The following is a 27,952-nucleotide window of genomic DNA, read 5'->3' as shown; positions in this document are numbered from 1 at the left end:
TTTACGAACAAGCCTCCGGTCTAACTGGTTCCTAATTTTTCTCACCGTGTTTTCTCTTTTTCCTAGAAAACTCTGCATACCAAAGAATTAATATATTAAGTAGTTCACTGAGCAACTCTGAGATCTTCAGGTTTATAAATTTGCTATTAAATGTGAAAAAATAATTATTTTCGTTTCGAGATCGTGTTATCTGTTAATCGAATAATTCGATGGAATTGTCGTCTCATTCTTTTATATTTCAACATTTTATTTTCTCAGTTGAGTGTTCATAAAGATTTTTAAACGGAATATCGATTTTATTAGAGTACGAAGGTTTGCTGAGAGTATTATTAGTAAACTGCGGATGTTTGTTTGCATTTATGCTAATTTTAAAGATGCAGAAATGTATATAATGAAGATAACATGTATCTAATGTACATATTATATAAAAATATTCTCGTTAGAATATCCAGTGAACGAAACTAATCTCTGCTTATATTTTATATCTCTAGTTCTGGATATTTCTAGTTCTCTCGCTAAAAATAGGAATTCGTATAAATATATAAATTGTTAGTGATGGAGCAAAGATTGAAAGTATTACGTAACACTTATTGACAATTTGGGATAACAGCAGTTTATTAGACATTGATATACAGTGGATAATAGGGTCAATTAGGTGGTATTTGTCGTACAACAAGATCACGACGTGCCAGCAATCATCGTTATAACGCCACGTATAATCCATATTCTTTCGCTCGTATTACCGCCAGGAGAGTTTTTCACACACGTTTACACATATACATATTTATATATAATTATCTTCTCACCTATTTGTATGTATATAAATGTATTTTCTTGTTTTCTTTCTTTTTCTCTTGTTTTTGCTTAATTACGTACAATGTATAAGGATAGCTGCTTTCACGAATCGCGAGGCATCTCTAAACTCAACATACTCATCGATCTTTCCTTCTTTCTCATTTGGAAGACGTCGGATTTTGTTGCTGTTCTCCTCGCTCCAACTTAGACTAATAATTAACGATAACGAGGTCACAGGGTTAATGAGATCACCCTGGGTCAGTTTGATAAATCACAAGGAAAGGAATTGACCAACGTTAATTATACTTGTGCCGATTTCTTCGGTTCTCTAGCCTCAAATAAAAGAAACGAAATTTATATGTTTCTCGTTAAACTTATAATTTTCTGTTGATTGCGTGCGCGTGCATGAAAGGTACATTAAAAAGTGCATTGGAAGGTGCATTAAAAAGTGCATTGGAGGGTGCATTAAAAAGTGCATTGGAAGGTGCATTAAAAAGTGCATTGGAGGGTGCATTAAAAAGTGCATTAGAAGGTGCATTAAAAAGTGCATTGGAAGGTGCATTAGTGCATAGTTTATGGGACGCTAAAGATCTTCAAAGTTTGTAAAACTAAAGTACATATATATGTATATATAATAAGATATTAAATTGTATAGCGAATAACAATAAAATACAACAGCATAGAATATGCAGTAACAATGTGACACGTTTTAGTGTCATGAATAATTTTTTTCTAATAATTCTCAAATAATTCCCATATTGGTACAACGAGTGCTAAGGGAACTTATTCCGCGGCTTTTTATTTACAAATCTTCGATTCGTCAAGATATAAGAAGAAATGGGCACAAGAATAATGTACAAAACCGTCGTTAATTAACGGCACTGATATGGCAAAGGTATACTTCTTACGTTTAGATTCACAACAATGTGAAGTTTATAGATTCGCCAAATGTACGTGTAACATGTATGCAGATCAAAGAGTCGAGATTTTTCTCTACTTAGATAGTGTCACTGTATAATTCCTTTACCTGTAGAAATATAGTACCTTTGGCTAAACTTTTTAATATACGTGCATATGTCTGTGTGTATATATGATAATGTCTTTCTCTGTGTCCTCTTTAATTACGTTAGAATACAAGTGAATTCGTCGAAGTAAAATCAGCCATTCAGTCGGCAGTATCAACGACTGGTGATTAAAAAAATTTATAACGCTGATAAAATTATGGACAATTAACAACAACGGTTCGATAGAATGTCTCTTCTGCAGGTATCGGTAATCGTGGTCAGATAAACGTCATTCATTTGTTTCCTTTTTTTTCTTCAAAAATACATACCCTCTGCTGCCCTAGTATTGTCTAATGCATCATGATATTGTTTCGATTTTACATTACAATTCACGAATTCCATCTCACGTCAGTTTTAGATGAATATTATTAAAAGTTGACTCGAATCATGCGTAACAGGAATGTCGATAATGTTCTACGACTTAAACAATATCGCATGGGGCCCTTTATCTTAGCACGTTATTTTCCCGCCTCTGTATATGCTTTGTCTTCTATCCTGTCTTTTATTATTTTGTTCTCATTCGTTCTCGAGTTTCTTGTGAATGGAAAAAGATCTATCGACGGCTCGGTAAGTGTCGACGGGAAATGAAAACGTCGAGTAAATTCGTAGATTTACAATAAATACATTTTAGGTCTCCCTTATTAATATACACTTAGATATTTTGTATTTACTTAAGTTTAAAGACATCTTCGATCTTTTACTCAATGGCGAGTGAATCGAAAAATTTATATAGGGTCGTTCGGTTCTTAAGTGTTGCCATTTTTTATATTTTCATTGCCGAACAGATTGATATTTCTTTCGTCGTTTCATACGAGGCAAAAATATCGAAATTTTGTAGTTAAAAAGACGCAACTCTCTTTTGTGGTTTCTCTTTGTTGTATTAACGAAATGAATCAACGTGTGAGAAGTGATGAAGCTAACGATCGATAGTGTCCCCCTAAAAAGTTAGGTGAAAGACGGGAACGCGATTCGAAACTACGGAACTAATTTCTAATAAGAGATTTTTTTACCAAATACGTAATAAGATCAGTTTCCAACAGTGTATAAAGGTAATCGACGAACTAAATGACAACCGTTCGCACGAATACTTGAAAAAGCATGTACTTTCATGGGTTTGTGTTTTGTATTTTAAAATCTCAACGCTAAATATATATATTTATATTGTATATAATATACGCTTTGTTCTTTATATATATACTTATACTTTTTTTTTAGTTTCAAATACATTTATACCTTTTTTTCAAGTTTCCTATAATGTATATTAATAAATATTACTCTCCATTAGTGGTGAAACTTTTCAATAATAAATAATAACATACGTACATTTTGTATATAATAATAATGTATGCAGGCCTGCCCTCTTTATTTTATAGCTTTGCAAACGATCAATAAGTAACAAATTCATTTAGTCTCTCAACAAAGTAACGCACATCATTTCTAAGCGAACTAATATCATTTTTTATCTCTATATTACTCCGCAGTGTACCGATGCAAGTAAAAATATTTTGTACATCTATCTCGTTCTCTTCGAACGAATTTTTAATTAATTCAATGTTCTTCTGAGTTTCCTTTTCCGTTCGTCACTATTCTCGTAATATATTTATTTTATTTATTACCCCCCTGTGAGGCATACGCAACGTTAATGATGTAATCAAAATCAATTTTCAACTATCTTCTTTCTAAATCCTGTAACTCTTAATAACGTTCTGATACGGAGCCAACTGTTGCAGCGCGTGTGTCATGTATTTTCACTAAGAAATAAAATATTAATTAAACGAACTCTCGGTCATTATAAGCGTGATTAACTATATTTTACTATTGTTTCAATCTATGATGAAAACGCGTCGTTGCTACTCCTTCGTTTCCCCTTTCTTTTCTAGTGAATAGGTATAGCGCCAAGGAGTGAAAACTAGTAACATTTACGGCCGGAAGCATCGCTAGAGCTTTGTAACTTGATTCTTCGTTTCGTGGATGTGCTGTATGCTTACACCTAAAGAACTTACATGCTATGAGTATCCTTCGATCTTCAGTAGCTGCTTTGTAATATGCTGAAGAAGCGTTCCTCGTGCTACGAACGATGATTCGGTGACCGACTCTCTTCTGTCGTCAATTTCAAGCTCGAACATTTAAAGAATATTCAAACGAAACGATCGTCTATTATAATTTTAATTTTCATTTCCCCAAATGCAGATATTATATCAAAAATCCAAATCCAGGTTAAGCTCTAGAAGTCAAGTGAAATTCAATTTTATTACTTAAATTAAATTAAATTTCAGTTGACTTCCAGAGCTTAACTTGAATTTGGCTTTTTGGGTTGAATAAACAGATATTTTTTGATGTGAACAAAAACACATCCTTTATTTAACTTTTAGAAAGAATTTTTTTAACTAAATCTAAGAGTTTTCATTAAAAGAAGAAATAAAATAAAACAACGAATACTTTCTTTTGGTCTACAAGAGAAATGGAGAGAGCCGGTGCACACTGCTTAGGTTAATAATCATGAATGCGAGTCTCGAATTTGGCCTCCGAATTTTGTACACGTAATGAAACGCGACGCGATTCTCCTGCTCGTTAAATGAATTTCTAATATCAGCTGGAATCACTTTCGATACGATGTCGCGATATAATCAACTGCATCGCGGCAGCTGATTACGCAACTAATTAGAACGGGCGGGTTTCTTACAGATCACGGCCTAACCGGTCCATTTCATCTAGTAGGAAGTCGACGTCCGCTTCCGTTACTGCGGCACTCGAGATAATATTTCTGAAGAAATTGGGCCGTCGATCGTCCGGCTGGTAGCCGACCATCAGTGTTCCAGATTGCATCATTCGGCCTTTCAAAATGGGGCAAATCTGTGAACAGATATTTTTCTTCTGCTTTCTCGGTACATTGAGGACATGTAGAAATATTATTATTATCGATAGAAATAATTCTAATGAAATATAGGATAATCAGAAAATTGTAAAGTTGAAATATTCAAAGTTAACAATTTAAGTTTGGAAATAGAGAATTAGAGATCTGAAACGTTAATTAGATTTTAACTAAACTATAATCAGAATGAAAAAATAATGCCCGTTATAATATTTAGTAAGTTGAGGAGAAATTACAATAAAATATGCATAAAACTCTGCAATCTAGTAATTCGAATACGTTGGAATAGAGTTCGAAAAATTTGTAAGTTCTCAAAAGATGGTTTTAGTCTCACATCTCCAAGGATCTTGATCCTCTCCTGAGTATGTGGCATGTTTCGGACGCGTATTGGAAGGTACCAGAAGCAGACGTTCACCATTTCAGGTTCCAGTATCAAATAATATTTATCAGGCATCTGTTTGATCCGCCTGACCATGTACTCTGAGAGTTCCATCAGCCGGTCCATGTGTTTCTCAAATCCTTCTGTACCCTGTATGTCAAACCGAATTTGTCCAACTTTATCATACAAATTAAATATCCTTCTAAACTGAATTATATTCTCTGATCATTCACTCCATCTACTCTCTGAAATTTATTTTACGAAGTACGTCAGGATTATCTCTTCTAAATTTTAATAATTTCTCTCTACGTTCTCCAGTTTTGTTCGATTGCTACGTCCATTTACCTTGGCTCGCCATTGCAGCCATAGCTTGAAGATGTCGTTATGACGTCCGCATTGAATCACCTTATCACCGGTGTCGTACTTCACGTCGTACAGTTTGTCTGTCATGAACAAATACTCTGCGGACATTTGGTTGCAGCTAATCAGCAATCCCTGCAACATAAAGACATAAAGAACATCGCAAAAAGAGGAGAGAAAACATCGTCTCTCCTGTTGTTTACCAGTTCTCGTTTGTCTTTTTTCAGTCCATTTTATGGAGCTTGCACAATGAGCGTTTTGAGGCGCGTTCGAGAAAGTTTCTAATTGACAGGCGCGACAAGAAACAAACGCGGAGAGACGGGTCCCGGTCGATATGAGAATTCAACTCATGCGCAGGAAGAGGGAAACTGAGGGATATTGAATTTACAAAATGGCGACTGGTACTCCGCCACCCTACCAGCCACCATTGTACACCCATCGTCCCGCGATTCTACGCCTTTCGCGTCTTAAAAGTTAATTGAAAGGTTGCCGTTAAACATCCGCCCCTCTTGATTCGCCGTTAATCTGACTTTATAGGATGAGAAGAGAATTGCAGTAAGAGAGACAATAAAGAATACAGGAAAATTAAAAATGACTAAAAATTCATTGGAAATTCATTGAGAATTGTTGATGAGTTCTATAAATTTAATAAATCATCAAAACTTAAAGAAATAGATATTTAGAACGTTGAATTTCTCTGACGATTGTTGCCACCTTTAAATCCACAGTTAGTCACAATTAAAATAGCATATAATTGCGGACTAATTACATAGACTATTTGTATTAACAGCATACATATGCAATAGGAGGAAATTATACACGTTTGATATGAGGAAATTCAATTTTTCCGAGAATAGGTGGCTAATACGCGAATCAGTAGAAACGGACTGCAGCTGGTCAGACGCACGGTTATTTCATACATAAAACTGTCTGTATTTGCATTATGTACATATAATAGCATAAAATTATAGACGGTCGACATTGAAAAGCTTCACTTTTTCAAGAATAAACGAATAACACGCGAGTAAGTAGAAACTGACTGTACTTGATCAAACACGCGTATATTTCATATGTACATACTCCTCGTGGATTTTTCTCGTTTCTGGACTATAAAAGGGAAAACATAAAGCGATATAATGATCATTTAACCGTGTAACATATAGTGACATATAAGAGAAAATTAAAAATTGATATTTGTGTACATGATTATTACTGTTATACGTGGCCAATCATTATCAATCATAATTCTATTCCGTAGAACTATGCTATCTGCAATTATCCTTTTATCCACTGTATGTCAAGTGGAAAAATTCATAACAGTTTCGATTACCATTCATATTGAAATAATTCGTGATCCTTATTTGCCTATTGCAAGTTGTAACAATTATTAAACCCGGGGTTGTTCGAACTGATTTTTCACGCTCGTGCAAGGATAACGATAAGGACGAAGAAGGAAAAGGTTCGGTAGAATCTCCCTCGAAACGTTCCACGGCAGCCGGCGCACGGAATTTTAATATCCGAAGGGGAAGTTCTGAGTTAGCAATAACCACGCAAGCGCGGGGAGGGAGGGATAAACCCCCGGGCAAACCGTCGCGGTACGGCCGGCAACATATGTTATCTCTTAGTTTAATTAAATTCCTGCAGTGCTGCGTTCCGACGCGTACGTCTAGCCCCACGGAATGCAACTACTGTTGTGTCATCACCCTTCCAGGAGATCGGAATTTTGCTCGGTCCACGACCTCGAGCTGTCGATTTGCTCAACATGATGTATATCCACGTGTATGAGATACATCGCGGAGATGGATCATGATATAATCCTACGTACAGTAAGACGAATAATAGAATGAGTTTCGTTGACTTACGTCCTCCTTGAAGTGAATCGTCGAACACTGAAGCAACGCTCCCATGAGTTTGTGCGGGTTCCAGGTTACGGAGTCGGCTCTGTAAACATTAACATATTATGAAGGATATCTGAATGGAAATTGTGGAGTTGAATGATATATATGGAAGATACTAGTTAAAGAATCTTGGGTATCTGAAAAGAGAAAGAAAATAATTCTTCATATGAAAAAAGATATTGTGATAATGAGTATATGAATTGTTTGGAATATTGAGTAATTCTACAAATAGAAAAGTATAGAAGCGTGATGATATATCGTAAACGCTACTTTTTAAAATCTATCTCAAAAGTTATTGTACTATTATTATTTGCAAAAGTAAATCATTCTTTTCTTGAGAATTGAACAGTAATCATGTACCTACCGAAATTGAGAAATTTATAAAAAGTAGAATTGATCAGCTTGGCGTCTGAGAAATTCATATATAGAAACTAAGATCTATAGTAGATCTTCTCGAGAAATTGTGAAAGTATTTAATATGTTAAAAATAGGATTGTGATTCGGATTTTGGTTTAATAACAGGAGATAATGAATTGAAAAATGTGAGTGGAACAGATTTTATCTGTAATCTAGCGAAAAGAGTGACGTAAATATGGCTGAGAAAGGCGAAGGAGCTCAGCTGGTCGTCAAACGGTTATCCACTCCCGAAGGGACCAATAGGGGATAAAATATGAGTTATTTTCCCTCCTGCTTCGTGGGGGTCCATCAATTCGAGAGAAGAGCTATTAATATAGCCACGGGATTGGATTTAACCCTCTGCTCCTAAGAGACACACCCTTGCGGTAAAAATTCCTAACCCTTCTTAATCCTTGCCACGGCGAAACGCGAGAACCTGTATACTACATGACACTAATTTGCGATGCACTCGAAACGTTCAACAAGTGTCACTCACCTTCCCATTAAAATAATCCACTGTCCTTTTAATATGCATCAGATAGGTTGTACATGATTTCTTAACGAGGTAATCTCTTAATCAGAGCGTTTCGTAATTAAAAAATTAGAAATTAATACGGTTAAATTTTTAATCCTTGTAATTTGGTCTCTACAAATTTAAATACGATGTCATTTATTTTTAAGGTATATAAAACAGCACAACAACGGATTTATTGTATAAAAAAATTATTGTATTACAGAGTGCTGGAATTTGACAATAATCTAATGAAAATCTCTGTGAGTAATATAGAACTTTAATCAAATTTTAAATATTTTTATCCTGTTGTAAAAGTAAATTAAAATATCATAGGAAGATAAGTATAACATACATTAAAATTACGTTAATTAAATGTCAAACGATTTTTCGATATTCGATTATCGTTTTGTAGAATAGAAAGAACGTAGCCTTGATAGATATTCTAACGTAGCCACTAGATATTCTAAATGATAATCATCAATGTCATACTCATATTCCATAATAATAATTCGGGACGTGTAGCTTTTCGCTTATGCAATCAGCACCAGTTAACTCGGTTCAAGTAGAATCAGATGTACACGTGCAGACGAGCGCGGTACGGTCTGCTTCATGACAAACGTTATCGACACTTGGCAAGTGACACATATATCGCGAAACTGTCCCTACTGTCTGTTGACTGTGCTGTGGATGATGTGAGAGTACTCGAGACGGCCAGGGAAAGAGATTCGTGTCGACGACAGGCGTTTGCCATTAGTCACTCTTCTGCATCCTCTTCAACGTACGAGTTTATCGTACTGTTGTATCACCAACACTTTCGACAGCTTCTCCCATTCGACGTTTCGTATTCATAAAGTTTGCGATCCCACAGTGCATATATTTGCTTTGATATATCATTGTATAATTAATGTGTGATTTAATTAACCGAGAAATTATAATTTTATAGAGCATAGTTTCATTTTAGGGAATCGAAGGAAGGTTCCCCAGGTGTTTTGATTTTCCATTAGTTAAAAAGATATCGCTAAGAGTGTGCATAATGTCTGCACATAAAGCTCGAGTGATTAATGCGATTCGCAACTGGGGCTGGCGCGTGCAGCACCCCTCCGTTCACTCTTAAATTCGTCTTAGGTGCCAACCCCAAAAGCCGCGCAATATATATTACGAGGGTTGCTAATTATCCTCCCCCCCCCCCAGAAAGTAGGCGAGGAAGGCAGCTACTTTTCAACTGGAACTGTCAAATTCATTATGCGTTGAGGAAGAAGGATTGATACGTCAACCTCAAAAACAGTTCTCTACGTTCATCGAAATACAAGAGGAACAAGATTCATCTAATGTTAATTCTTATCCATTTTTTGTATTCATTCATATTCAAATGCCGAAGGGTAGTATGACTTTCCCATCGCTTTATTACTTGTGCATGAATATGCCTAGTAACTAGACTGTGTGCGTTTATCCATTTATAATTTAAAACTCAGAAATACATAAAATGCACGCGATACGCAAAAATGTATGAAATATCTAAAGTATGATACTCGTTACGAACAAACCTCTGCTTAGTTTCCGTCCCATTAGTTACATTCACAAAGATATGATTTTGTGTAATAACTTTAATGGCTGCGTGCATATCAATTTAATTACTTTTAATTGCAAGAACAAATTTTGCGAGCTTAATTATTTGCCTTCTCTTTATATTGTTTCTTTTATCATTGTGTTAAGTTGACACTGAGGGATAAATTGACTTGGAAAAATTCATATTATGAACGAGGAACTACTTCCACCAAAATAAGAATAACTTGCAACGATCACCGGACGAGATCGCAATAATCGCGCTCCAGAGAATCGAGAATTCTCAGCACAATTCAGGGAAGTGTATATGAAAGAAAAATACACATGAAAGCAGCTGAGCTTAGCCGAGTATGCGACAAATCTGTTGAATCCAGCGAAAGAAGGACGTGAACTATCAGATTCACTTCCGCTTGCAAACCTTCCTCTCTTCCCCAGAATCTTTTATGCGTAATCATTTCTGACTTTGTCGCGACGGTGGAATCACGATTTCCCTTTTTCTCTATTTCCCTCTCTCTCTCTCCCCCCCTCTCTCTCTCTCTTTCTCTGTGTCGCTCCTTTTCAAGGGTCCTCACTGTACTGTTCGAGGGAGAACCAACGATAGTTGAGGAGGAGAAGAGAGGGGCGACAGAGAAGACAGACAACGAGAGAATGAGGGAAGATGTTCCCTTTGTACGAGTTTAATCCAGCATTGTCGAGGCACGGTCTTTTATTTCAGACCCGCGGAAGGCACGGTACGATGCGGCGGCGCGTCGATATATAAAGAGGAGAGTTCTGTTCTGCAAATGCGCTCCAGGGAACTGATCCAGCTGTTGCTCGTCCTTCGGACTTTTCGTTTGCCATTTTAATCAAGACTTTCACAGGAAGGAAGTCCTGGGGTACAGTCTGTACAAGCAGCAAAACAGCGATGAGAGTGGAGGATTTTATTCGCGTTTACTCTACATAACGTGTGTTTCGCTTTATTTAGCTTTGTTATACATCATCATCGTGGAATTGGCCAATATTTAATCTTATAAGTTTTGAATTGCGTGTCATATTTCTTTTACTGCGATTTTCAGATTTGATTTGGTACTTGAAAAATATTTTCGATGTTTACATGCTATTACTGTATAATTTATGTATCACTAAGATATAAATACATATGGCGATATCGACAAGTGACAATTCGAAAATATAATTTTGATAATTCGTATGAATTTTGTTTTCGTCCCTTATCTCACTTATGTAAAACGTATAAAAATATTGCCGTAAAATATTGTAAAAATTAATCATGAAAGTAAACAGAATAATTTATATCAGCTTAAAAACAAAGAAAAAAAATTATCGCCTACGCACGATAAAATTTCATTTTTTGTGTAGCGATGTTTAATAAGCTTCAATCGAATTCGAAGAACATTTACTTCATAACAATTTTGATGCGAATTACTACAAAGTAACCTCAGGTTATAAAGGATTAAAGCTTCGTGCCACGAAAATTTGTAACAAAAACACATTCTAGAATTAGAATAATAATTTACTTCTGTGTGAAAAGGATAGATATATAGTAACTATTATTCACAATAGAGAACTTCCTTCAGAATATGTGATATTAACATTATCTGTATAGAGAAAAATTCCGAATAAATGCTACGATGCAGAAGAACAAGTGACGAAACTCGAAATTGCTCGAAACCGGCGGCTTTTTGCGTGAAAATGATTTTCCTGGCAGGCCTCGTGCCACTTTTTTTCGGGTCACGGACTGTCTGGCGTTGAATGAAGGGAGCAGATGCGGCCGGATGCAAATCGTGGATTAATCTCGCCAACCCCATCTGAGCTACCCCCGAATCGGTCTATCCCTGACCCCCAATTGCAGCGCGAGGGGTCGGACATCGCTCGCCTCTGTGAATCTATATGCGAAAGTTCGCATGTGTCGAGGACAGGAGTCACTCCTTTCTGTCGCCCCTCGATTCTACGGATTACGACACTGTACAGAAGTAGCTGGCAGGTATCTTTTCTCCGCGTCGATTAATTTATCCTAATTTTTAGCCAGAGAATCTTGTCATAGATTTTTTATATTTCACAAATTCCTTTAATTGTTTCGCGATTAATGAAAGAATGCCAAGGTAAGTTTTAGAAAGATTTCTGGGAATAAAAATTGCCGGGTTTTAATGTATTTTTATGAACATGCAGTATTCCTTGAATTTTTATTCATATTTCGATATTTCAATTTCATTATTAGCATAAAATTGAATTCTTTATGAGAAATTGTTTAGTAGTAAGGAAACATAACTGAGTAAAAAAAGAACCTAGGAACGCAGCAGGATTGAAAATGCAAAACTGTGCATAAATATATAAAATATTCGAAGTAAGATATTTGCTAATAATATATATTAGATGAAACAAAATTATTTAAATTTCATTTTTTAGCTATGCTCTCAAAAATATGCGAGATTGCATAAATATACGCAATGCGGAATAATTATAACATTTCTCATTGATATCAATTTACGAATGGGACTATTTTACTTAAAAAATCCTATTTAACCTACATTTTTCCAAATTTTAGGATACTATATTTCGTATTATTGTAGCCTTGCAGTCATTATTAAAAGAAATTATGCTATTCCCGTGCAAAGTGATTTTTCTAAGGTTTAAGATGTCTTATTCTCATCCCGAATACATTGAAAAAGCTTTATCGATTTTATCTTCCATGCTCACGTGTGCGTATGCTTTCTTTCTGAGTGACTCCATCAAACTAAGCCTCAATAAACTACATATAAAGTACGTGGATTAAGCCGCCCCTCTATGGAACACGCGTGGAGGTGTTTCTGGTTGATCGAAAAGAGGCGAGTCAAGGAAGTTGGATCAATTTAAGGGTGAGATTACGTCAAGTTTTTTTTGTAAAAAAATAACACAAATAAAATATTTTGTTCTTTTCACTCACCGTTCGATTCCTGTCATTCGGGGATGTCTGTATTTCCTTGAAAGAAGCAGTCCACCACCCCAAGCCGCCTAAGAAGGGAATATTTCGTGAAGACTTTGTAAACGTTGACTCTTAAAGCCCAGATTTTCCGAATTTTCCCTCAATTTAACCCATCGAAACTGGCCGTCGACTACGTGACGCTTCTCACATCTATTATTTACGTTAAGACTCTTACGCGTTTGGCATTTATCGTTCGAACGCTAAACCGATTTGAATAAGCTGTCTGGCTAAGTGAAAATCTCTCTCGTCCCGTTCTAGCTTCGAAATACTTTCATCTTCGGTTTTGTTCATTACATTAGTCGAACAAATGTATTTTTTAATTTTACACGCGCGATACAACAGAAACGATCGATCGTTCTTACAATTGAACCGAGTACAACGACTTTAATATCCTACCTATTCTTGAGCCATTTTCTCTCATCGATAAAATTATTGTTGGTGATTATTATAAAAAATACATATAATGATATAATTTGTATAAAATATTCACAGTATAATGATCGTTATATTTAAGAGATAAAACTAATTTCATCGAATAGATCCGACTTCTTTGATTGCGTTCATAAACATATCAAATTGTACAAATATCTAATTATTATAATTATTGGTAGAATTAATTGATTTCACTCACGTCGATGTGTAGCCAGAGCTTGTGTCTCTGGCAAATATCAGCGATTTCTGGAATAGGATCGAATGCTCCGATGACGGTCGTTCCTGCGGTAGCGTTCACGAAGAAGGGGATATGTCCTCTAGCCTTGCGTTCCAGAATCAATTCTTCCAACTTCGATGGGATCATGCGTCCTCGATCATCGCTGGGAACCATCACACAGTTGTCCGTTCCCAGTCCGCAGACAGAGGCGCATGATTTCACCGAATAATGGCACTGTGCGACAAATTAAGCACACCTTAAATTTTTATTTCTGTCTAGGTTATATGGCGGTTATAATTTTACTATGAAATCATAAATAAAATTTCTCTAAAAGCAATTCTCTTATACGATTATTATAAATCAAAAGGTTCTCTAAAAGTGAATTCATTGCAAAGGATTTCTTTCTAAGCTAACAAATCTGTGGAAATTCTATCTTGGAAGATTTTAACTTCCACTGTTGATTGATAAAAAATAGATAAATAGAAAAATTCATACATCTTGAGGAAGGTGAGTCGGGGTTAAGATTCTTCTATAGAATTGTGAATTAAAGAATTCTTAAAGAAGAAAGCAAGATATATTCTAACAATCAAAGATATAGAAATTGAAGAAAATATGAATATATATCGATTTATACAAGAATAAAGTTTGATTTATCACGGAGCTGATAGAAAATGTTATAAATAGAATCAGGCGTACCTGGTCAGACGTAAACATAACTAACTGTCCCCCGATAGCAGCGAGGCCTCGTTCCTTGTAAGCGGGGAACATTTTATGTCTGGCAGCGAGAAAAGCATAAAGATTGCTGATGGAACCTCCTGGTGCAAGGATGGAATCACCACCGTTCCAACCAATGAGCTCTCTCATTTTCTGAAGCACCACGTGCTCCATCAAAATGAACACCGGTGCAATTTCGTAGGTGAACATGTTCGTGTTGGCTGTCGCTGTCAGCCATTCACCAGCCATCGAGACGATATCAAGGCCGCAGGATAATTGATTGAAGAAATGAGGATGACCTGAAAAAAATCGCAAAAGAAAAATGGAATTATTACATTAGTTCACATTTTTTAATATTGGAAGTATAGACCTATGTCACTATATTCTGTACAGTTAAATGTACCATACGCAGATGATTGTAATTAGAGTTGTGTAATGAAAAGAAATAGGTATGCGTATATATTAATAGGTATATAATATATAACTTTAAGTAAAGTATAGTTTGAATATTTTATTATATATTTTGGAGCATTTCGTGCAGTTCTGCATCTTTACATTTTCTATAAATGCATGAACATCCGTAATATGTTAACTATTCTTTGATCTTAATAAAAATCAATATTAACTTTACCAAAGAATTTGCGTTTTTAGTAATTGCGAACATAAAAAATCGTTTGACGGATATAGTAATTGCAGTGTTAACGATCGAACAATAGTATTGGAATCCTTGAAACAAATGCCTGTGTTAAATTCACGAAACAATCCTTCCGCCACGGAAGCAAGCATTCAAATTAATCGTTTCGACCATGAATCAGGGTGACGTTCTAATTCCTTTGAAATCGTGATTGTTTGAAGACGGCGTCCAATGGCGGGGTAATTAATAACACCGACGTGGCACGTGGCCAAAAATTATATTGCCAACGTTCGTGACGCCAAACAGCGAGGTCGGACGTTAAAGACACGCGAATAGAAAGCGAGAAGAGAGAGAGAGAGAGAGAGAAGGAGAGAGAGCTTTAAGCTACTGGCTGAGTACGTTGTCATCCGCTCTGCTGAACATCGCGCTAGGATCAGGGTTAATGCTTCTGTTCGATGGGAGTCTGCCTTCTGATGCGACTGGGGGAACAAGTGCTCGGATTCTACTGTTTCTTGTACGGGAGGTACCCTGCTGTATCAAGTTAGACTTTTATATTTCGTTTTCTTTAGTAATCCGTCTGTTAATTTTATTTATATGTATTTAAAAAATAAATGATTTTAACAAATATAAATTCTAAGATATTATACTTGTAAGATATTGCAAGATTAATATATAGATAATGTAGAAGTATAATGCTTATACAAAATTACGTTTACACTAAATCGGGGAATTTTGTAGCTCAACCATATTGTGATTACTGGATTCCATTCTTCAAATGTTAAGGCTGCTTTCATACTTAGAACACATGTGGAAATGTTTCGATATAAACGACAATTTGCTTAAATTCAAGATGAACCGAGAAAACACTAGAATTCCGTAAGTAGATAAGGAACGTTTGTGATTAGACATGGAGTAAACAGGTATATGAGTCACCAGCTTTTGTTATGCAATAAATTGGTGTCTTGTATTAATGCTCTTTACACTATAAGAAGCACTTTAAACGAATTCAGAATTATTAAGCTATCCACAAGAAATAATTGAGAAAGAAAATAATTTAGGAATAATAAGTAAATAATACTTTATTATAATATTATATTTTCAGGGTTGAAAAAAGACTTTTACGTTCATCACCTTGTTAAACACATTATCTTCTGTTAATTTCGATTCTTAAACATTTCCTATCTTTTAACTATTTGTTTCATTCTTGTTAAAAATAAATTATGCATTTACATGCGTAAGTATTACTATTCAACGAACCTAAATGAGTTTGACTTATCCTTATCAACTCCTAATTCTGTAATTATAAAACAGATTACGGAGTAAACAATAAATTAGAAGATTTTTATTTATTTATATAAAGTAAATCCTTTTTTTAGTCATGGGTATCATTTTTCCGCAAAATTTATGTTTCCGTGATGCAGGATTTTCTTCCACCCTTGAAACCTATATCCTATCATTCTCTAAAATAAGGTAGATCCCTTGATCCCGAGAATTGATGGATTCACTCCATTGAATATCCGGCTACGAAAAGACTTTCTCCCTCGAATGTGCGATAACCTTCACAACCTTTGATAACCAACGAGCATAGTCGGAAGGTTTTCCGCGTGAAACCTCCAGAGTCGCGTTATGTTTTTCCGAAAATTCTGCTCCCTTGATATTAAGACTAAAGACACGAATGAGTATTTCGAGGGTGGCGCCTGGACATTTTAATCTCACGGTATTACGTAGTGATTGACGTATGACGCCAGTCTATCGGGGGCTAAGTGCTCCCCTTGGCACATCTGTAACTGTAACTTCAGTATTTTTCTAGCGCGAAGTCGAGATCATGATTTCCCTCACAAATTTTCGCAATCTTGAAGAATATTTTATGAAAGTTTTGGAATAACAATTCATGAAATTAGTGAATAATGAATTTCTGTAATTTTAACAAAAGAATACGATTTCTAACTTTTCTACCTTTGTTCCCTTAATTTGAGTTATTCCATCTTTCGATATTTTAACCCAGTTAAAGAAATAAAACCAAATTCTTGAAACTCTATCGAATAATTACGATTTTTAGTCATTCGACTGTTTTTTACTTATCTCGAATTATTTCTCCTTCAGAATATCCAAAAAAGAATCTCAAAGAATTTTGAATGAAAAAAATCAGCAATGATCGAAATATCCACAAGCTCTTATCGCAATTTTTCTCCCTATATGGCAAACTAAATTTAGTAGATCCACCAGTGAAACATCGAAATCTCCGGAATCACGAGCGTATATCTCGACATAAGAGTCTCCACCCCAAAAATGCGATATCGGGCAGCGGTATCTGAGCCGTTTGTCGCAGTGTTATTCGCAATTATCTTGGTCCGTGGATCGTGGCACGCGTCCGGTTCTGGGGTGTGCAACAAGACTTCTCCCTTTCTCTGTCTCTCCCCCGATTTTTCCAAGAGCATCGAGCTCCAGCGGTTCAGCCAAGGGTGGTGGAGGGTCGATGGTCCGAGGAACCCGCATTTTGCGCGTCACACGCGTCGCTGCGCGACTAGATTGTTTGCAGAGGCTCTCAAACTGACGTATGATACAGGAAAAACAAACTATTTCGACCAACTGGCGAGACAGGTTGATGTAAATCACGCGAATCGCCAGCGTAACTATTCTGTGGCAAGCTTGCGTTATCTTTTGGGACAAATTGAGAAAGTTTTAACTATTACATCAGTGCAATTGCTTGTAGATTCAGAATTCAGAGCAGAAGTGGGGGATGATTAAGTGAACCTAGCTAAACTTTCTATTAGCAAGAGAGGAATGTTGTAAAAGCGAAGTTAGACGTATTAGATTGCGTTTCTTAAGAGAGTGTTACAGATCATTAATATAAAATCCATGTAATCAATAATATATGAATTATTTTGCTTCGTTATTCTTTGTAAGTGGATTAGGTAAATTTATCTCACAACCATTCCAAAACTTTCATCGATTCATCAGAAAATTCCGATATTTTTTTAGTACACTCATAATATTAGTTTTCTCACCATTGTTGTTATTAATTGATGTAATTATAGTCAACCTTTATTTAATACGATATTATTCACTGTAGTTAAAATAAGTACCGTTTCTATAATATTCGTCAAAATATAACATTGAAAGATTTTAATATTTTGGTGTAATATTTTAAACGTTCCAGAAATGAATGCAACGACGATTAAACATTCATGATGGGTAGTGAGCGTTTTGTTTGCGTAGTTTATAGGAAGATACGAAAAACAAACGCACGAGAGTGCAACGCGCGGATCGAGATAAACCAGGCAGGTTGACGTATTATGTAAATTTAAGGGTATGTTAATTTTGCTGTGAGCTGCAGGGATTTTCGAGCCGTATCCCCTTAGACTCATTTTCATTGCCACGAAGTAATAGCAAAATAGACGCTGCCTCCTTAAAACTAATGGACGGTGATTTTCTTTTTGTTGCGATCCTTTACACTCTCGCGTAAATCGAATTTCTATATCAATTTTGTGTTACAAGCATTATAGTTTATTTATAACGAAATATTGAAAAAGGTAGTAAAATGAAGAAGCATATACTGTCATCTTTTCATAGCAATCTGTTAGCATTTCCTTTTCCTTTTATTTTGTTAAAACATATTTATAACAGGTTTGCGTTACTTGCTTTCTCACGATTTCTAGGTTTTTCATATTAATTTCATTGTACTCCTAATTTTTTCTTTGTTAAATATTGTTTTATTCGTAAAAAAGATATTTAAAAAAGTAGTAAAACAAAGAATATTACAAAATAAATTTTTCATGTTTTCTACTTATTTTGTTAAAGAATGTTTGTCACAGATTTATACTGATTAATTTCTCGTAATTTGTGGAGTTGATATAGAAGGACATAAATAGACTGGTATTTGTACGTCCGATACGATAGATTCTGCGATTTGTTCCTTTCACTAGGTTGCTCTTACGAGCAATTACAACGTCGGAGGGTATCACTTTCCGACTAATTTGCTCTCTTTTCCCGCGTGGAAAAGAAAAACGGAACAAATTTTAACGTGGAGAACCTGCTCGATGCAGACCTCGGTAATATATTACAGGGCTTAGGATTTGTATGAAGAGAAGTGTGTAACCCTGGCTAAACGTTAATACCGTGCAATCAATCATATCACTAGAAAGAAAACCATTTCGAATGTGGTCTTGAGCTCAGACTTATGTAACGGCACAAGAAAACGTCTTATGCGAATAGCATTATTCACCTTTCGATGGAGAAACTCCATAATTTCATTTCTTTTACGTAACTTTTACGTAACTCTTAACTCTACAATTTCATTTATCTTCATGCACTACATATTTGACTAATTTTAAATATATAATCTTTATGAATTAAATATTCAACAGATGTTAAAAATAATCAAAGCCCAAATCTTTTAAGAACCATAATTTACACAGATAATAGGAACTCTAAAATTTAAGTCAATTTCAATGATCAATCAAATGAAATTAAAAAGAAAAGGAGTATCGTTTATGAGAATTTCCATTTTTCTTTGGAGGCATGGTATTTGAACAGTTATGATTTTGGGTGCAGGAATTCCATTCTTCTCGCCTTCTACCGAATGGATGACGTAACAACTTCTGCGTTCCATGACGAAACGATTTCTACATTCCACGGCCGGCTATCGATGCCAATTTAAATTCCGATGGGTGTAGGCGATGCTTTCGTGCCGAAAGTTCACGAAGGGTTCAAACTATGAGCGATCCCGTAGCTACCCCCGCTTGCTCGCCCCTATTTACTATTTCCCTCGACCCCAGCGAGGGAAAATCGTGTAGAAATGGCTCTTAATTACACCGATCCTATTGAATTCACCACCCTGCGCAGTGGTGCCACGTGCGCTAACGCTACAACCGTGTTTTTCGATGGGCACAGTGTGTATTGTTCTTCCCTCTGCCTCCTTTTTTTTGGTTATCCGTACTCGAATTCCAATGGGTTTTTGCAGAAAAAACCATCGTAATTTCGATCCACGTTGAGGGAAATTGGAACGAGAGTTCTCGATTGAAAATTGGCAACCTTTTTGTCTGTTAATCCTTTCGCAGCCTCATAAAATGACGAAGAATTCAGGATGAATGATTCGGAAAATAATTATTCTTTTGTCTTCAAAATGTTCTATATTCCTGATATCAGATATAAAGAATATATATTTTCAATTTTCTATAGGAAATAAACGTTGATAACTGCAGTTAAGATGTGAAATTCAAATAAATAATTTATAGAACGTTATTCGATCTTAAATAAATTTTATATGTTTGTCCTCTTCAGGCTACACTGGTAAAGCGTAACTTTATCTTAAAAATATAATTGATAGGTTTATAATTCTGACGAAAATTATTTCTCCATCACTTTGTAATTATACCGAGTTTCACATTACGATATTGAAATATTGTTGTTACATGTAGATTGTGTTTTCTAGGTCGAAACAACTAGAGCGCCTATTTTATATATCGACGAAGAGCTTTACAAAGGAAACATACAGGGTTTCTTTCCAGTGTCAGACCTTCGGAATTCTCAGTCTTCGTGATTGTATCGACAATATGTCGTTGTTGATAAATACGAATCAATCACGAACGTCGATGCATCAGCTCAATCAATCAAGATCTTCGTACGTATCTCGATATTAATCGATATTAATTTCCACCTATCTTGAGATACACGATAGTGGAAATTGCAAACTCAGCGATAATTTACATAAATTTGACTGATTTTACATAAATCTTTTTCTATGTATATAATATTTCATTTTTTAAATACATATTCAGCATCATATTAATTCTTAATATGAAGTTTTACTTGAAACTAGTCGATTATTGTAATATTAAAATTTATATTAAGTCTACGAAAATTCGTTCATAAACAATTTCCCTCCCTAAAACACTGTCTCCCTCTTAACAACCCTCAATATCTTTATTTTTTTTATGGTGTCATATTTCAAAAGACTATCATCGACATTCTTATCATCCAACACCCCAAAAAGGCATTTTCAACGTATCTACAATCAACCGATTCGATTGCAGAAGGGTGGATATTTCCTTTTTTTTTTTTTTTTTTTTTACGGTTTCGATGACAGTCAGATCGCTACGAAGAGGGAATCTTTCGTGGAATATAATCTAATAAGGACTTTTTGTCGGCACGTATACATCGTGCACGCGTCCCTCTATACACAGGGGGTGGCTCGTCATTCACTCTGTCCACGATCCTTTCTATCGCCGTTCGCTACCAGACAAGCCTGATTTCTGGTCTAAGTTCGGTTTGCCCTCTTCCATTGTGCATTAGCATCTATTCAAGCTGGTAATCGAATCCTGCCGAGATAGCGAACTTTCGCGGGGGATTTGCGGTTGACTTTTGGCATTTCCTCCACCGAGAGACTCTATAGACTCGCCAAGCTACGACTAAATTAATACCTCAGTGTAAACTTCTACGACCGCACTAGTTTTACGGAGTTGAAAATTTTCGATAAGAATCTTGAAATTAAAATTAGAAACCAATATTCGATATTTTGATAGATAGAATTTTCAAGCCATTAACAACTCAATGTAAAATTCTACGATCGCGTTAGTTGTAAATATAGGAGTTAAACAATTTTCAATGAGAATTTTAGTATCGAAATTTAATATAAAAATTAAATATTTTGATTTGTCCAATAAATTGGAGCGATTTTTAATTTTGTAGGAATAATAGGATTGATATCCAACATTGATTATTTATTATCGTACAAATTTTTCACTTGATTCTTCCTTTATAATTGAAAGAAATGGCAACTTTATACAACTTGAAATTGTATCACTGCTTCTCAGAGAAAAATAACCAAGATAGTGCAGGGTGATAATACGGTTTTTTTTATTTCAGTTAGCAGCAGCCCCTCGCTCATTTATCACGTACATAAGGGCAACGTGTATATTTCGGGGGTTGTAGCCGACGGAAATGCAGGAAGTGTCTCTAGCCACCTTATCTCCGACCCCGAGAGCGCGTATGCTAAATTGAATATGAAATTACGTGGCTTATCGCCCTCCCGAATGTAAGCAAATGTGATAGCACAGTGTTAAGCGATTCTCTACTAGTCATCATCTCCAATTTTCCTTCAGTTTTTCCTTCAGATAATTTTTATCCAGTTATTTAACAAGCAAAGAAAAATCGTTTAACAATCTTCATTTTGATTCAATTCAGAATTTTTACTTTTAATTAATAATCAACGATTAAAACATAAAAAAAGTTATTTTTGTTGTTTCTAAGTAATAATCACAAGTTTGAATAGTCAACTTGTTGTACAGATTAACGTTAACTTACCAGTTTTAACTTGATACTTTAAGGTGGTGGAACAATCAATGAGAAGTTGCTGAAGAGTCAAACCAGAGTCAGGAATTTCGAGATCCAGGAGACGCATCATTTCGGAAGGATGATGGAAATCGAGTACCTTCGCAGTTCTGTCATTCGTTGATTTGATGAAATCCAGTAAAATATCCACTACCTTCATCAGGAATTCCTTGGTTGCTGGATAACCTTCGGCATTCTGCGGCAGGATATCTGAGAGCAATAAAATTGAATATTGTAATAATAGATGTCTAACTATTCTTTGGATTTCTATATTCTTGTCTATACAGAGACTCTGTAACATATTGTTCCCTTAATATTGCAAATATTGAACTAACGAAATACATTCTACCTTTCACTGAATTTTATTCAGTGATAATTCTTTATTTAAATAACTAACTTCACAATCTCAGAGATATATATTTTCTCTCTGAATCTTATAATTCCAATAGCGTTATAAGTGTAACTCGTAATAAATTCTGAATATTCTTGGAAATATCATAAATCTAACATTTATATTCAGAATTGTATCATTTGAATGTTACTCTAAACACGAATCATCAAATTCTTATTCTTAATTGTATAATTTCGAAGATGTTGAGATACCAAAAAGTTGGTAAATCATACAAGCTACGACACTGATCGAAGTAATTTGAATTTAATGAACCGTAGTGGTGGCTAATTGCCTACTGGCAACTCTCTAATTGTTATAATCAAGTGAAATCTCTTCTACGACAGCGACACCAATCGATTTCATTACCGTTTTATCGAGCGTCCGTCTTTTCGTCGGCGCTCCGTCGCACAGTGAGCCCGATCGCGAATTTAACGGACCAAAAATCGAACGCTATATGTGCAAGTCCAATCAGTACCTTTACTCGTTCCAAAATTCATAGATTTAAAGAAAAAGTTCAACGTTTCTTTAACGGCTCGTTATTATAATTCTAAATACAGGTTTTTCTTTTTTAGTAGGATTTTATATTTTTTTCATTAAATTCTAGACGTTATATTTTCAAATATGTAATGAAACTTTGGGATTAGCTCAATTCCTACCCGTGTCAGACATTTTTCTTCCTTAAATCTCATCTTGTTATTAAATAATCACAATTTTTAATATTACTACCAAACGAGTGAGAACGAATCGAACTAAGTGTAATTTGTACTACATACTGTATATTTGCAAAGTTTTGGTGCACAGAGAATGTTGGAGCATGTAATTGTTACGAGGATTTTGATATTAATAATAACGTTATGATATTTTTCATCCCCTGTTTTACTGGGAGTACCTATAAGGACGAATTATTTAATAAAGCATACCTTCTTGATTACAATTCATGTTCTCTCGAAAAAATCCTTAAGTCGTAAGACAAGTTTAAAAAATGTAAGAACAGCACGGATGTTAAACGAATACTGCCCTACGTGCGAGAGATTAAGAAAATTATAGTTTGATTGTTTATATCTGTGTTCTCTTGATTCTGTTATCCACTTATTTGTTAATTTATCTGGCATACTACACAGACTCGAAACAGACGTTTATCTCTTACGCAGAGTACAATTTGTTGTCGGACCTTCGACCCGCTAGAATCGCGATCGGGCCCACTATGCGCTGTTTCGACCTACCGCCGGCTCTCCTTCGCAGAAAACGTCAATTATTAGAATGATTTCACCTCATCAAACAATTGAAAGTATAGACCTATATTGACACACTCTCACTTGTTTGGTGGGATGACACCATCTCACATCGTCATCATTTCTTCATCTTCTTCTTCTTTTTCTTCTTCGTCTTCCTCTACGTGTCATACCAGTGACGAGTAACTTGTTTTGCTATTCAGGAACATTCATGCAATAGTCATTCATCGTACTACACGAAAATGCATATAATACAATCATGAGTACAGATACACTGAAAATATCTGTCTTCCAAAAATTTATGACGTTGAATTTAAAGGAAGATGGGTAAATTAAGAGATAAAATTTTATTGCGACTGGAATTTAAAATGTAAATTTTACCTTGAGTAATTTGATTATTTTATGGCTCTGGTTTGACGCAGATAACAAAAACTATTTACAGTAGGACATTTCAATGTGCTCGTGGTAAATCCTTGGTAGATTGAACTGTCTTTTAGTCCCTGGGTAACCATAAAGTATCCTGTGGAATAAACCACCCTTCGTTTCCCATTGCATTAAGAAGATCCCATGGATAAACAGACCAGAAATTCGCTAGTATTTATGTTTTAAAGTCACTGTTTCTCTGTTATCTAAATAGAATGAAGGAATACTGAACTTCTTAATAGAAAAATCTTGCTTAAAAAGATGATCATTTCAACTCAAATTCAATATGATTTATATTCCAACTTAATTAATACGAGTATATCGATTCTTAAGACATTTAAATTTGAAAAAATTGTCGTTAAAAAGTTACGTTAGTTAGATTTTACGACAAAGATGTATTCAGAAAGAGTAGTATAATGCTTTTCTAAAGGAGCAAGTGTATTTTTCAATAATCACGAGAACGATGAATGAGAATCGAATGGGAAAAGGAGGGAGCGTGGAACCTTATGGTGAATCGTTCTGAGCCCATGGTTAGACAAGAGAAATCCCTGGCTTCCAGAGGCTCTGCTTCGGCTAATCCAGCTCTATCAATCTAACGTCTGAAAAGACCGTCAAAGTCTCCTTTTTTCGAGTTTTACAGCGCTTCCGATAGAACTACTCATCGGACTCGAATGTTATTCAATCGATAGTGAAAACAATGTACACAGAGGAATAAAATTAGTAATTACCGTTAAATCGTGCAAGAGACGGAAGCATCGAATACATGCTGTTTCGATTGGCTGAATTACAGATCCTACTTTGATCTACGCGGAACTCGTACGTCGTTTGGCACCAGATGCACGGATCCCTCTATTCGTGGCTTTAATCAAAGCGCCTTCTAGGGGTTGTTACACGCGGCAATTAGTTCTGGCGATTTATAAGCAGGATTACGGGGTTAATTTATAGTAACGAGTCGGAAGAAACACGAGGCTACTTGAGTTCCCGATAAAACTTTTCGAGGCAATCAAAATTATAACAAAATTTCTGCAATAAAAAGATCATCTATAATTAACTTCTATCAAAATTTTAGAAAGTTTGACGAATTGAAAATCGATTCATGAGATTACAGTTACGTTTCTACAATAAATCTCTACTGTTATCTGGTATCAAAATCCTAAAATATGTCAACTAAAATCGACTCATTTTTTCACTAGAAAAATATTAACCGATCTTTTTTATTCTTTTTTAGCTTGGAAGCTGCTCTTATCGGTATCTAGCACTTGGCAAAGTGTAAACAGATTCCCTACAACAAACCCTTCCGCCCTTTCTGTGGCGTGTAATCTGTCCTCAGCCACTCGTCGTCTATGAGCCTCTTCAAGCCAATTCTAAATCCTCTATTATTATGCACCCTTCCGAACCTCGCGAAATCAGGGCAATATTGTGACTCCCGCATTTCATTCTCGAAAAGCCAAGGCTGCCTCCACAGTCGGAACACACGAGAAGATGTTCCGAAACGACTTTACAAACAATAATTTGCTTGGATTCGCAGTGACGCATGAAGACAGTAGTAGAATATCGGTCAGTAGATACGGAACGTATCTGGTCAGACATTGAGTAAATTGGATGCGCGAGATACTAGCTTCTGTCGTGCAACAAACTGACTTTTGTTATCTCTTTTTCAGCTATACGCTACGATATTGGCGTGCATTATTGTAGTTTAACATAAACAATTAAGGGAAAGTTTGAAAAGATACAGTATATATGTAGGAAAAGCTGAGGTTATCGTTACATTAAAAGGAACACTTGCAGCTCATTCTATTAATTTCGCATAAAATTTCTGAAGAACAAGGCATGCTGTGATATTAAAAGAGTTCCGAGAAAAGATTTTAATAAAACTTACCTGAATATTTCAAGTTACAGTGCTCCCTAGAGAGCGAGTACGTGTTTTCGGAACTCATTAGTCTGGTCGGTGAGTGTGTCCGGGCGAAATTCTGAAATTTACAATAAATATCTGTACTTATTGAACTACATGAATATATATTTCGTAACATTCACCATAAAAACTACTGACATTCTGTAGAATAATCTCATCGAACGAAGTATGAATCTAACGAAATCTATTGACGAAAGAAATTGGTAGTTGTAAAAGCTCATAGAAGATACGGATGCATCCGTTCTCAGGCAACGATTACAAAAATTACCATCTTTCTTAAGAAAATACTACTAAAAGTAACGAAAGAAACAGTGTAAATGAACAGCTACCGTAACGATAAACAATTATAAAATGACGAGAACTAGAGACAGACACGATGAATGACGTGAAACGAGATGAGAATGCCTTACATATAAGTATTCCTTGATCGCTGTGATTTTAGTGCCGATCATTTGCACATTGTCCATGTCTCTGCTTGTGTCCCTCGCCTCAGTCCCTACAACAATCAACAACAATGTCCGCTTCAGTGTCGAACATTTCGAATAACACACTTTCGCGCTTTTTCGTATCTTTTTTATTATCCATAGCGAGAGCCTGACAGAAATTGCGCAACTGCGAAGCGAGAATTATTAAAAATACGCCGAAAGAACACGGCAGGCGGAGCGACCAAAGAAACATGGACAGAGAGCATTGTCTGTTCTTTTTCGTTCTGATTTCTCTTTTTCTTTTCGTTTTGCATTTATTTGTCAGTGAACTTTCAACTTCAAATTCTTTGAAATCGTATCGTTGCTCTCTGAACCGATCGACTGGTCCTTGGAGCGTAAGGAATGTAAGCGATAGATCATCCTCCAGAAATTAGAAACTACGGATCACTCTACTGAAAGAGAGTAATTCAAACGTGGCAAGAAACGTGCTGATTACGTAAGGAGGAAGATAATGCAAGCTAATAGAGAATCGTGCAGTTTTCATTCAGATTTCCCGTATGTATGGTATTTGGTGATATACGTCGGGGAAAAAATATAGCGGTATCCAGAGATGTAGAATTTTTATGTAGAATACAATTTTAACCATATGTAGCATATTGTGATAAAATAGATAGAGTTAATAATATTAGAAGTACGTACGATGTATGTCCCTGTACGTGTAGATAATAAAATACAAAGTATTCTAGAATGTACAAAGTTTCTAGAACCAGGTATGGACTAAAGTCTTTTATAAAATAAGATAATATTATATTATTCGAATTATTCGTCAGATTTTGAATAAATCCATCCACGGGATACCTCACAATGACATTGAGAAGAACGAATGGAGCGAGAATGAGTTATGCATGAAAGCGACATGTAATTCGAAACAAGAACCGAGAGGGCTTCAAAAAAACATTACCAAATTCTACAACAATCCCAGAAACATAATCCTTCCATTACCCCAATGGAAACCACCCTTGAAGAAATACAGTTCTATTTTCAAAACCCTCTCGAGTATCTTTAAACGACTAAAACTGGAGAAAGCGAAGATGATCAAGAAGAGAAACGGTTGCAACGAAACTCGTATTACCAAGGAAGTACTCACCGATTCCTTGCTGTCTCCTCGTGGGATAGTTGGAGTACGAATACTTCGATCTCGCTCGCGCTCGCAAGGGGATGAAGCTGTTGTAAACGGTGGAGAAGGACTGGAGGATGGATCGACGATAGACTGGTGAAGCGACGACGGGCTTCGGGGTGGTTTCCAAGGGACTGCTTCCAGCCGAAAACGCCTGGACGACTCTCGAGCCTCGGCCTGACTCGGCCTGCCTCGAGTCTGCCTGACCCAGTTTCTCTCTCTCGTGCAACCCACGCAACTACCCCCAGCTGGCGGGGGTTGTT

The 27,952-nt window shown here is 35.7% G+C and overlaps 1 protein-coding gene across 2 annotated transcripts; it reads right to left on the bottom strand.

The window, feature by feature from the left end:
* Window positions 1-597: 597 nt before the first annotated feature.
* Window positions 598-27,952, bottom strand: LOC100649229 (glutamate decarboxylase). Of its 2 annotated transcripts, XM_012315358.3 has the most exons (11): window positions 27,660-27,853; window positions 26,498-26,583; window positions 26,055-26,145; window positions 22,103-22,339; window positions 14,146-14,462; window positions 13,432-13,683; window positions 12,762-12,829; window positions 7,333-7,411; window positions 5,456-5,605; window positions 5,066-5,260; window positions 598-4,712 (listed from the first exon to the last, which is right to left on the bottom strand). In XM_012315358.3, the coding sequence occupies exons 2-11, from the start codon at window positions 26,552-26,554 to the stop codon at window positions 4,539-4,541; spliced, it is 1,620 nt and encodes a 539-aa protein (XP_012170748.1). In that variant the 5' UTR covers window positions 26,555-26,583; window positions 27,660-27,853; the 3' UTR covers window positions 598-4,538. The 2 variants fall into 2 exon arrangements, with proteins under 2 accessions (XP_012170748.1, XP_012170750.1); XM_012315360.3 differs by lacking the exon at window positions 26,498-26,583 and having other exon boundaries at window positions 27,660-27,952.

This window comes from Bombus terrestris, chromosome 13, assembly GCF_910591885.1.
Source record: "Bombus terrestris chromosome 13, iyBomTerr1.2, whole genome shotgun sequence".
In the NCBI taxonomy this organism is placed as follows: Eukaryota; Metazoa; Arthropoda; class Insecta; order Hymenoptera; family Apidae; genus Bombus; species Bombus terrestris.
This window is presented reverse-complemented; position numbering and strand designations above follow the sequence as displayed.